The sequence below is a fragment of the Papaver somniferum genome, chromosome 5 (genome assembly GCF_003573695.1).
Source record: "Papaver somniferum cultivar HN1 chromosome 5, ASM357369v1, whole genome shotgun sequence".
In the NCBI taxonomy this organism is placed as follows: domain Eukaryota; kingdom Viridiplantae; phylum Streptophyta; class Magnoliopsida; order Ranunculales; family Papaveraceae; genus Papaver; species Papaver somniferum.
The window spans coordinates 54845906-54858308 of record NC_039362.1 but is presented as its reverse complement, the minus strand read 5'-3'; the positions used below and the strand labels follow the sequence as shown (position 1 = coordinate 54858308).

Sequence of the window (12403 nt, the reverse complement as noted above, 5' to 3'; positions counted from 1 at the left end):
AATTCTGACTAGTTGAAAAGACATCTAGGTGATCAACAACACATCTTAAGAAAAGACAGTTTTCATAAAAAACATGTTAAAAAAAAAACTCATCATCCCTAGAATTCATAAAAGTATTCATACCAAATTCAGAATAAGCAAAACTCACAACCAAAAACTATATGCAGCAGGGTACTCAGTATACCTTATCTAAACACCCCCACAATTTGACGTATGCAAAAGAAGGTGTCTAACTTTCCATAATCATATGGAGTTTTACCTGATCCTTTAAAGGTTACTCTGTTCAGGATATATCAGTTTTAGAGAACGATCTCCCCCCACAAGTTAGCGATTTAATCCTGAACTAGTCAACATGGCATATCATTTCCTTAACGGTTCTTTCTTTATGTTCAAGAAGTGTAATCTTATGAAAACAAGTGTGATCTAATGAATAATGCCAAAAAAAAATCTTTAAGAATTTCAAACTTGCTATCATGTTCAGACCTAACCTTTTTAAAGGTAACACCTGATTGGTTGTCAACTTCAATTTTATACATCTTATAGCTTTTAAGGAATCAACCTTACCTAAGTAAGTATATATGACAATACCACGTAAGGTCATCTACGTAAGTTACAAACCAATTTTTATCACCTTAGAAAGGATTAAAATCAAGTCAATTAGGTCTAACGAGATTAATTTTGCTAAAATATTTTAAAGAAAATTTGGATACTTCACAAGTTTCACTTTTGTGTTCAAAAACCAAACTAAATTTTGGTATGCCTGCTGCGCCAGCCAGTTAATGCATTGACTTATAAACTAACGGTTCTAAGTCTACCAGACAAACATTCAAAAACACACAAAAGAAAGCATATAACCAACTATGTTCACTTTATCAGATTTTTTATGTTAAGCTTATATAGACCCTAAGTCTTATAACCCTTGCCTAAAAAATCAGTGCCCTTGGTTTCAACAATTTCTACAGATTTAATTAATATCTTAAATCTTAAACAATTACAAAAGAGCAAGAAACAAAATTTTTACATATGCTCGGAATATGGAAACTCCATTCAATGTGAGAGTCTTTACAGATATGAGCTTCTGCTCGACCTTTCCCTTTATGCAACTTTTGTTACGGATGAGTTACTCATATAGAGTCACTTGACATCCCCTATTCTCTGATAGGAGGTGAACAGGTCTCTGTTTCAACAAACATTCTTGGTGGCTCCAGAGTCCACCTACTGATCTTTCACATTGGTTTATTAAAATAACTTTCAACATCATGCCACTGAACTAGTTCTAGTTTGTTTCAACTAAATTAGCATTTGCTTTCTACTTTATTAAGGTTTTTATGTTGTCTACAATTTATTGCCGTGTGGCCAGGAATTTTACAAACATAACAACCACCCTTAATTAAAGTAATGCCGGATTCAGTTTTACGAAACATACCTTTCTTATGAAGACTACTCTTAGAGTTTTGTTTGATGTTCTTGCCTTTGTCATCTTTATAAGACTTGTTTTAATCCACATGCGCCTGGTAGCCATGTCCCTTTTCAATTTCATGTCACAATCTTCATTTATACACTGACCACGGACACGGTAATTCCTCAATCACCTAATACACCACATCTCATAAACATTAGTTCCGAATCGGAAAATAATATATGAGTTTTGAATATAACATCTAGATATACAAATTTCATTTGAATCACCATTTCAAAAAACTCATGGTTACCCCTTTAAAACTAATTTAGTCAACAACAAATTTCTGCTCGTCAGAATTTTTCAGGAACGTTTCTCTATTTTGTAAAATATCAAAAAAATACTTTTACAAATCCAAAAATTCTGAAATTTTTTGTGGGCAACTAAAAAGATGTCTAACACATTATGTAAAAAGGGTTCACGAAAATTCCTTCTAGGTTAAGAGAATCAATTGAAACTCTACAGCTGACCAAAAATTAGTTTTTCTGTTTTCACTCCACAATTAACATTCATGATTATTACAAATTCTAATGTCTTAAGATTGTGGGTGTAAAAATCAAAAACAAGGAACAATCAAATAAACAAAATTTGTTGACACTTAGCTCCATTGTAATGTAAGTGATCGATTTCACGAAACCGACGAGCTCCCCAAATTTTTTTGTAGGCCTATCAACATCGTTCTTACCTATTGTTACAGAAAAGATCTATCGTGTTAAGATTGTTGTAAATATTATAAGCACTATAATACTTGTCCACTTACGAACTCAACAGCAATGACACGGAATATGAAAAACCACACAGAGGTAGTAAAAAACGAAAAGAAGAAGGATTGTTTCTACTTCTAGACACCAAAACAGAATTGGTAAAACCAAAGTGGAGAGGAGAGATTATCAAGAATTATGTACATTAATAGTGAATTAAAGAGAATATAATTTTGTAATAAAACCAAAATAAATTTTCATTAATTCAAGATTTTCCAAAATGGTAAAAAACAATTACGCAATTAACTGCACATTATGTCGACATAAAAATAAAAACGGAAATAAATAAATCCTCTCCAAGTCTTACGCCCCCCACATTAAATACGAAATTTATTTGATATTAGAATATTTAAAGAAATATTTCAAAATAATTGTTTCCAAAAAGATAAGTATGGGTTGACCTATGTCCACGGCGTAAGAACGAGCCCGAGCCTTAAGTTCAAGCCTTACTGAAAACAAATATTGTTTGCCCCACCCGTGCCACCCACATTATTTGTCTAACTATCCATAATGGAATAGTTAAAGTGTGGAGCCCCTCTTTAGTTATACCCTATGTAGAACTAAAGGTCATATTTCATTCACTCATAAGAAAATGAGCAGGTTCCCTTAGAGACTCAAAGGTCCTAAGCTCCATTCCCACCAGGACTACAAAACCGAAACAATAAAACTCATTTTCTCCAACAGAACCATGACCACTTCCTCAAACTCCAGCAACGGGATTCGGTGATTCCGATTCCGATCCCGATCAAATACTACAAAATATAAATAGGGTTCATCTTGCTGGTCTCTTTTGAAACTTTCCATACATGGTGCTTCTAACATAACAGAGAAAATTCCACAAGTACCTGAACGGAAGGAGGATTTCAAAAGGGAAGGGACAAATAAAATAATTTCAGGGTTCGAGCGATCTATGAGGGCAATTGACCATCTATTCCCAAAGTTGCATCCGCTCGTTTTTGGGATGGCGAATGAGTACTCTTAGATTTAAAATTGGATACATATGAAGTCTCACAATTGTATAGACTCTGTTGTATTGCATTAGTATTTATATGATTACAAAATACAAAGAATAAGAGAAGAGTTTGATCTAATCTAAAACGATAAGTACGAGATTACAGGGCAGTTCTAACTTGTTACAGTTTTGTTTACAACATAAAACTCGGTCCTAGTTAAAGACTTGCGACTGCAGTGATGACTTGATCTTGGTTGTTACGGCATAGCAGTAGTACTGGCTGTGGTACAATACATGTACATGTCCTATCTGTAGAACGTTACATGTACATATCCAATACCCCCCTCAAGTTGGAGCGGGAGGATTATGAGGCCGAACGCTTAACTTTCTTACAAGATGTTTAAAATGATCCACTCCAAGTGGTTTGGTGAAGAGGTCAGCTAATTGAGATGCTGATGGAATGTGAGTTGGCTTGATAAGACCAGATAGAAGTTTTTCTCGAACAAAATAACAATCAATTTCGATGTATTTAGTCCGTTCATGAAAAACTAGATTTTCAGAGATGTGAATAGCAGCCTGATTATCACAATAGACTGGAATAGGCTTAGGAAGAAAAATACGAAGATCAGTAAACAAATAATGTAACCATTGTAGCTCAGAAGTTAGTCTGTCTAATGCTCAGTATTCTGCTTCAGCAGAAGATAGGGAGATTGTTGGTTGTTTCTTGGATTTCCAAGAGATAGGGCTATCCCCTAGCATTGTAAAATACCCTGTCGTGGAATGACGAGTAGTTGGGAAACCTGCCCAATCCGAGTCAGTATAACCAGCAAGAGACAATGAGCTACTTGCCGAAAGAAAAATGCCATGACTAACTGTACCTTTAAGATAACGGACAACTCGATGTGCAACTTCCAAATGAGAAGAACGTGGTTGATGCATAAACTGGCTTAAATAATTCACAGAGTATGTGATATCAGGGCGAGTCACCTGAAGATAGAAAAGTCGACCTATCAGGCGACGATAAACACTGGGATCAGGGAGAAGATCACCTGAAGTTGGTAGAATCTTAAGGTGTTGTTCCATAGGAGAAGGAGATACCTTAGCACCTAAAAGGCCAGAATCATTACCAATGTCAAGAATATATTTTCGTTGACAAAGAAAAATACCTTTGGGAGAACGAGAAACTTCAATGCCCAAAAAATATTGTAAGCGACCAAGATTTTTAAGCGAAAATTTGGATTCAAGTTTCTGTTTCAACTTTTGAATAGCAGAGTCATTATTACCTGTAATAATAATAATATCATCAACATAAACTAAAACATAAACGGAAATCATACCTGAATGATAGGTAAAAAGTGAGTAATCAGCCCGAGATTGAACAAAACCTTCATCTAGTAAGGATGTAGAGAACTTTGCAAACCATTGACGAGATGCTTGCTTAAGTCCGTAAAGAGATTTATTGAGCTTATAAACACGAGTATCTCCCTTTTTCTGAAATCCAGGGGGAGTTTCATGTATATTTCTTCATTAAGATTACCTTGTAAAAAGGCATCATTTACATCCAATTGATGTAGAGGCCAATTATTAATGACAACAATAGATAATAAGACACGAACTGTTACTAGCTTAGCAACATGAGCAAAAGTATCATGATAATTTATTCCCTCATGTTGTGTGTATCATTTAGCAACGAGACGTGCTTTACGACGTTCAATCGTACCATCTGGTTGATATTTGATTTTAAATACCCATTTACAACCAATGGCGGATTTTCCAGGTGGAAGAGTAGTTATAGTAAAAGTATCATTGTCTTGGAGCGCATTGTGCTCTTTTACTATGACATCACGCCATTCTGGAATTTTGATAACTTCCGTAAATGTGCGTGGTTCCTCATTAGTAATGACAGATGAGAGGAAAGCACGATGTTGCGGAGTAAATTTGTCAAAAGAAATGTAATTGGTAATAGGATAAGGTGTATTGGAGGTACCTTGTTGAACTGAGCATATGTAATCTTTCAAATGAGGTGGACGATGGCACTATCTAGTGGATCGTCGTACTGATTGCTCCGGGTCAGATGGAACAAGTGGTAAGGAGTTGTCTGCAGCATTAGAAGGCAGTGATGACGACATACCAGAATTAGGAGACAGTATGGATGACGTACCAGAAGTAGAACTGGTAGAAGATATTGGAGTTACGACATCAGTAGAATTGTGTTGAGCTGTTATAGGAGTCCGTGCAGTAGTGGCAGGGTACTGTGCAGAAGTAGCAGGATATGGTGTTGGCACATCATCATAGTAAATGTCTTCTTGTAAAGAAGAATGTAAGAAATCTGTAGTAGGAAGCTTTGCATCCTTAAAAGGAAAACATTGTTCATGAAAAACTGCGTCTCTGGAAACAAAAATAGCTTTGGTTTCAAGGCTTAATATAGTGTACCCTTTATGATTACGTGGGTAACCCAAAAACACACCAGGAATTTCCCTGGGATCAAATTTAGATGAAATGTTTGTATTTCTAGCAAAGCACAAACAACCAAAAACTCGCAAGTGTCGATAATTCGGTAACTTTCCAAGTATAATTTCATGAGGAGTTTTGTGAGAAAGGATTGGAGTAGGAATTTTATTAATCAAATAAGCTGCCGTTAAAATGCATTCTCCCCAGTAAGTAATGGGAAGATTTGCTTGAAACCGAAGGGCTCTAGCCACATTAAGTAGGTGGCGATGTTTTCGTTCAACAACTTCTTTTTGTTGAGGAGTAGACACACAACTTCGTTGGTGATGAATACCTCAATCAGCAAACCAAGTCTGTATATCTCGAGACAAAAATTCAGTCCCATTGTCAGACTGGACGTTGCAATAGAGGTAAGTAAGGGATTGTGGTACCAATCGATATATGAGAAATATTGTGTGCATATTGTGTAGTGACAAAAATAGTGAAAAACTTAATGAATGTAAAAGTTTCAGCTTTTGTTTGCATGAGAAAAACCCATGTGCAACGAGAAAAATCATCCACGATGGTTAAGAAATATCGTGCACCATTGGAAGAGAGTGTCGAAAATGGTCCCCAAATATCACAATGGATTAACTCAAAACAACGTTTGGAAGAGATTTTATTCTTATTAAATGATAATCGGCTTTGCTTATCCATAGGACAAACATCACAGAAGGAAGAATTACTGGAATGAATCTAATCAAAATTGCGACATAAAAACTTAAAACGTTCTAAGCTAGGATGACCTAGCCGACAATGCCAAACATCTGCTGTGGCTTTATTACATAAAACTATATGCGAAACTTGTTGTTGTTGATGGATTTGAAGATGATACAATCCAGAGATGAAATTAGCCTGACCAATCACTTGCTTCGTGACACGGTCCTGAAAGAAACAAACGTTTTCGAAAAAATAAGCGATACAGTTTGATTGGCGAGTTAATTGACTCACAGAAATAAGATTAAATTTAAATTTTGGGATATGATGCACATTTGAAAGCTTAAGCGTGGGTGAAAAACCACTTCGCCAATATGCTTAACTACGGAGAATGATCCATCTGGTAATTGCATTTGAATTAATGATTTAACAGGATTATAAGAAGTGAAAAACTGTAAAGAATTGCAAATGTGGTGTGTAGCACCACTGTCGACAAACCATGGATCAATAAAAGATGTAGTTAAAATGGTACCTGCGAAATTGGCACGATGCTCCATCTGTGCAGATTCAGCTGGAGGGTTGATAAGGGCTAGGAGACGAGCATACTGATCAGCAGACAATGCTGGAATGGCTGTTTGAATGGCAGGTGAATCAAGCAGCATGGCTATAGCAGCAGCAGCGACTGGCAAGCTGTTGGAGGGAGTAGGAAATCCATGCAACTTATAGCATTTGTCCCGTACATGTCCATGCTTGTTGCAGTAATCACAGTGGGGTCTCTGGCGCTTGTTCTGACTTGCAGGAGTTCGAGACGTGGAAGGAAAGTGCCTGTTGGTGTTGAGTACAGCAGATTCAACAACTGGCATAGGTGCGGCAGTGATGTTCTGCTGCTCTTCTTCCTGCTGGATGAGATTGAAAATCATCAAAGCAGTAGGAAATGGTTCCATAGTTAATATCTGGCTATGGAGATTGGAGAATCTTTCATGAAGTCCTTGCAAGAACTCCATTGCATGATCACGTTCCAATCGCTCCATCATTGAAAATTTTAGCACCACATATGCAAGCTTCCGTGGTTGCTACCAATGAGTCACATTGATCCCAGAGGGTTTTGATCTTCGTGTAGTAAAGTGATACCGACATTGATTCTTGAAGATACTAGCAATAGCAGACTTAAGACGAAAAAAAATTGGAGCGTTGGAAATACAGAACCTTACCTGTAAGTCTTTCCATATCGCATGAGATGATGCAGCATACAAGCAGCTTGCTCTAATATCTGGGTGTACACAATTAAGCAGCCAACTTCCTACCAAGTCATCGCACCTTTTCCAGCACCTGTGTGTTAAATCATCAGCAGGTGGAGGCAACGATCCATCAACAAATCCTAATTTTCCTTTAGCGTTCAACGCCTTTGTAAATCCTCTTGCCCATGAACCGTAGTTATCTCCCTGGAGAAGTGGAGAGAAAAGGGTAGTCGCTGGATTATCACCAGGGTGAATGATATAGGGATCTAGGATGAGTCTAGAGTTTCCATTGGATTGATTATCCTGATGTTGATGGGTTGGAGAAGGTGGAGGGGATGCATCAGATCCAGCCATTGGGAGAATTTCAGAGATCGAGCGGAAGAAATAAAATAAATTTTAGGGTTCCTAGGATCTTTACAAGGAAGATACCATCTTACATTTAGAATTGGATATATGAAGTCTCACAACTGTATAGACTCTGTTGTATTGCATTAGTATTTATATGATTACAAAATACAAAGAATAAGAGAAGAGTTCGATCTAATCTAAAACGATAAGTACGAGATTACAGGGCAGTTCTAACTTGTTACAGTTTTGTTTACAACATAAAACTCGGTCCTAGCCGAAAACTTGTGATGACTTGATCTTGGTGGTTACGGCATAGCAGTAGTACTGGCTGTGGTACGATACATGTACATGTCCTCTATGTAGAATGTTACATGTACATATCCAATAAGTACAGATGAGCAAGGAACTTCTTGTTGTTTTTTGTGGGAGAGTTGGTAATAAAGAAATAAATCTACCGACTTGAGTCTTTCGGCGAACTCAGCCTTAAGTTAGCTGTGAAATCATGTGTCAAGCGTGGTCGATTTTCAAGACCCACCAAGCGTTGCAATTTTAATTTTGCAAACAAGAAAAGGAAATATTGAATCGATTCACTAAAAAGCCATCGTAGTGGCTTAACTGGCTATGAATCGGACATGATTCCCCATTTGTTAGGTAGACTTGTTCGCCAACATATCTTTGCCAATTTTTAATGTGCACTAGGTGATGACCTAACATTCAAAAGAGAAGTGTATCGAATCAACATTCAACGGAAACGGACTATCGCATTATTGGCAGACTGGATTTTCTGTCAAAAAGTAGTATGGGCAAACTATCTATTGTTCATACGATATGATGTCGAATTTATCTATCTTTTGTCCATGCAAGGAGTGGCTCACTTTCGCTGCCCACTCTGTTGACAGTGACACTATCTATTCCGGCAAAAAAGAAAAAAAAATCCAACCCAAATTGCAAGTTCAACGCCAACGATTCAACCGTTGCACAAATTTGAATATGTCAATCAAAGTTAACCGCCCTAGGTGCAGAGTTGCTAGCCAAGTCCAAATAAACCAAGGGGCTATTCAAGTCAGCTAGAAATCCCGAGCAAGTCACTCAATAGAGTCTGAACTTGGGAGATCTTATGAAATCCCCTCAAAATGTTCCACAAAAGAAAAAAAAGAAATCGTCAAAATAGACATCCAATGGGGCGATAAGTTAAAATTTGATGTAACAAATAATTTCTCACTAGTTAAAACAGGGTTTTGCCTTCCTTTTAATAGTTAACTGTTCATTTTACTACATAATTTTTTTTTTTGGGACTTTCTAAGCTACATATATCATCATTTTTCCTTCTCTTTTACTTTTACTGATTTACAGAATCACCGGAACGATACATCAAAACGAAAACATTACACAACGGGTAGAGTCTCAGGTCTCCATGAAAAATCCGAAAAATCGGATAATCCCGATAGAACATCAGAATACTCAAATAAACTGTTAGAAACAATATAGAAAATTCACAAAAATAAATCTCAAACAGCTGAGTCGCGGACTAGGTCGCTATCTTTAAGGTGTTTCACGACTCTGCCTCTTGATTGTGCTAGCAGTCAAAACTTGTCGAAAACCCTATGGGATAAAACAACTGATACTCTCTTTTTCGATTTCTCTGCACTATGAGAAATCGAACCAACAACTACTCTTTCTTCACTTGCTCAGAACTCAAAAAATAGATGAAAAACAATATGTCTCATCTTCTCCATAAACTGTTCTTTTATATCTCAAAAAGAAATCAATACAGTTTTTAATGAAAATAAATTTCGTAATTAGTGTTCACTGAAAATCCTCCATAACAGTCATAAAACGGTAACAATATAATTACCAAAAATTAATAGAGTTAATTAGAGAATATTAAGTAGAAAACCATTTTGGAAATCAAGATTTAAAACCTGCAAAAAATCAGTTTCTGAATCACCAGACCTCCCAAGGCTCCAAGGCCCCGCTCTCCCGGATTTTATTAAGTAATATATATATATATATATATATATATATATATATATAGTCAAATGTGTGGGGTGAGACTTGAACCCAAGTCTATAGTTGGGGAGCCCAAAATAATACCACCACACTATGTCTCTAAGTTTGGTACAATATTACAAAACTATGTTTTTAAATATATATCCCAACAATCCCCCACTTATATTTCAAAACATTGAGCAAGTGATATACAGTTGTGTATAAGCAAAGGTGCCTTTCAACTTGAACCTCTACATAGTGTTAAACTTTCTAAGTATCATGTAACTAGAGTGACTCGCGTCTTGAATTCTAACTAATACTAGATTATTCAACACACACAACTATATCTAGAGTAAAGTCCTTAAGTTCGCACATTAAGGCCATGTGCTTATCTTTTTTTTTAACGAACGGTCTAGAGAAGTGCCCAAGTTCTCATAGAAGGCGGCCACACCTTCACATCCGTATAGGTGAGTCTATCAAGAATACTCCTGTGTATTCCACTCTAACTTAAGAGATATATACATCATTAAGAGTTTAAACACTCAGCCTGTTTCCCACTTCAGGATATCATGCTATGGGAATGCATGACTCTATCATATCATTTGTAACTTCGTCTAGTCCCTTTGAACCTATTAGGTTGGGTATCCATTACAAATGACTCAACTTCTCACGGGCAAAAGTCCCATACTTTTAGAGATATTCCATACCTTTTCTCTTGCTAATCCTTTCGTCAAAGTATCAGCTATATTTCCTTCAGACCTTACATGATCTACTCTAACAACACCAGTTGTGAGAAATTCTCTAACTGTGTTGTTCTTTCGACGTATCTGTCGATTCTTATTGTTATTATAACAATTCTCTACTACTCCGATAGCCGCGGTACTATCGCAGTGGATCAAAGTGGCTGGTATCGGTTTTTCCCATATTGGAATGTCTGATAACAAACTCTTCAGCCATCCTGCCTCTTCACTAGCTGCTGCTAGTACCATCAATTCAGCCTCCATCGTAGATTGGGATATAATTGTTTATTTCTTTGATCTCTAAGATACAACGCCCTCAGCAATAGTAAAAACATATCCACTGGTGGCCTTGGAATCATCTGAAAGAGTGTTCCAATTAGCATCGCTAAATCCTTCAAGGACTGCGGGATACCTCTGATAGTATAATCCTAGGTTTGTGGTTCTTTTCAGATACCGTATAACCCTCTCAATAGCATCCCAGTGTTCCAAACTAGGATTACTAGTAAACCTGCACAAAACTCCTACTGCATAGGAAATGCCTGGTCTAGTACAATCAGTTGCATAATGCAGACTGCCAATTATACTAGCATATTCAGATTGTCTACGTAGTTACAGGAAATCCTACACTACACCCCTCATATGATTTCATTATTATTTAACTCATTTTTAGATTTACACTCTTAATTTCATTGATCAATTTGAATGTTCTTACAAGAAAAGATAAAGGAATTAAGAATGACCTATGCTCTAAACTTTCCCTCTCCTATTTACTTGTTTCTTACTCAAAAAAGATATCCCCTCTCCTTTACAAATGAACGACTATTTATAGGGAAATACATAGTGGATGACAGCTAATCTGTCCTTTATTTTCGGATATGGCTTGCGACATTCTCGCAACCTTACAAATGTTAATCTCGCAAACTCTCTAATTTTCGCAGGACCATCACATCTTTCTCATGATTTTAGCTGACGTCGTTTATTATATCATTTCTGAAATTGTTCAGTGATGCTGTTGTGTTGTGTTGTTGATAATTTCGCTAAGATATCACTGTTGCGAGATTCTGATCCTACATCTTGCCTCTTCTCTTATCTTTTATGAGAAGTGGAGAGTGATGTGAGAAATGCCGCAACTGTTCATTTCTTCATATTCTGCATTTATCACACGTACTCTTTCTTCCATTTGTTTCTTGACACGTCTTTTGTAACCGCTGTTTTTTAACCATTTATATTTTTCCGTATTAATCGTGTTTATCTTCTCAAGGAAAAATTCCCTCTTATATATATTCTTTCTCACTCTGTTTTTCTTTCTTTTTATTTTCTCTGCAACTTCATCGTTCTTCTTCAAATCCGTTATTGCAATTTTTCTTCTTTCTTCTTCAATCTTTTTAAGTTCTTCTTCATCTTCATACTATTTCTTCTACAGATCTTCATCGTTCATAATTTTCTTTGAAATAATCTTCCTGATACTGTTTTCCATGGATTCATCAAGGTTAGTTTTTTTCTTTTTTCTTCTTTAGTTTTCATATATCTGAAATTGATCTTGTTTATTGCCTTATTTGATGTTGTTTATGTGATTCCCATACTCTTGTTATTTTAGCAAAAGCGCCTCCAATACTAAATTTACAGTTCAGAACCCTAATATTCCCAAATCGCAGCATAAGGTTGTTGCGCATAAAAGAAAGTCTGCGAATGAGAAGGTAGTAAGAAACACTATTCTTTTCTAATAACAATATTTTTGCTTCTGTTTCTTATCTGGATTGTAATTCGCAGGG

General features: G+C 36.3%; 2 protein-coding genes across 2 annotated transcripts; both read right to left on the bottom strand.

Moving 5' to 3' along the window:
• Positions 1 to 3850: 3850 nt before the first annotated feature.
• LOC113279061 (uncharacterized mitochondrial protein AtMg00810-like) lies at positions 3851 to 6005 on the bottom strand. Its single transcript, XM_026527774.1, has 4 exons — positions 5955 to 6005; positions 5230 to 5523; positions 4510 to 4663; positions 3851 to 4455 (listed from the first exon to the last, which is right to left on the bottom strand). The coding sequence occupies exons 1-4, from the start codon at positions 6003 to 6005 to the stop codon at positions 3851 to 3853; spliced, it is 1104 nt and encodes a 367-aa protein (XP_026383559.1).
• A 962-nt stretch (positions 6006 to 6967) lies between these two features.
• On the bottom strand, positions 6968 to 7908 carry LOC113279060. The gene is made up of 3 exons (XM_026527773.1): positions 7528 to 7908; positions 7159 to 7389; positions 6968 to 7006 (listed from the first exon to the last, which is right to left on the bottom strand). The coding sequence occupies exons 1-3, from the start codon at positions 7906 to 7908 to the stop codon at positions 6968 to 6970; spliced, it is 651 nt and encodes a 216-aa protein (XP_026383558.1).
• Between the last annotated feature and the right edge of the window lie 4495 nt (positions 7909 to 12403).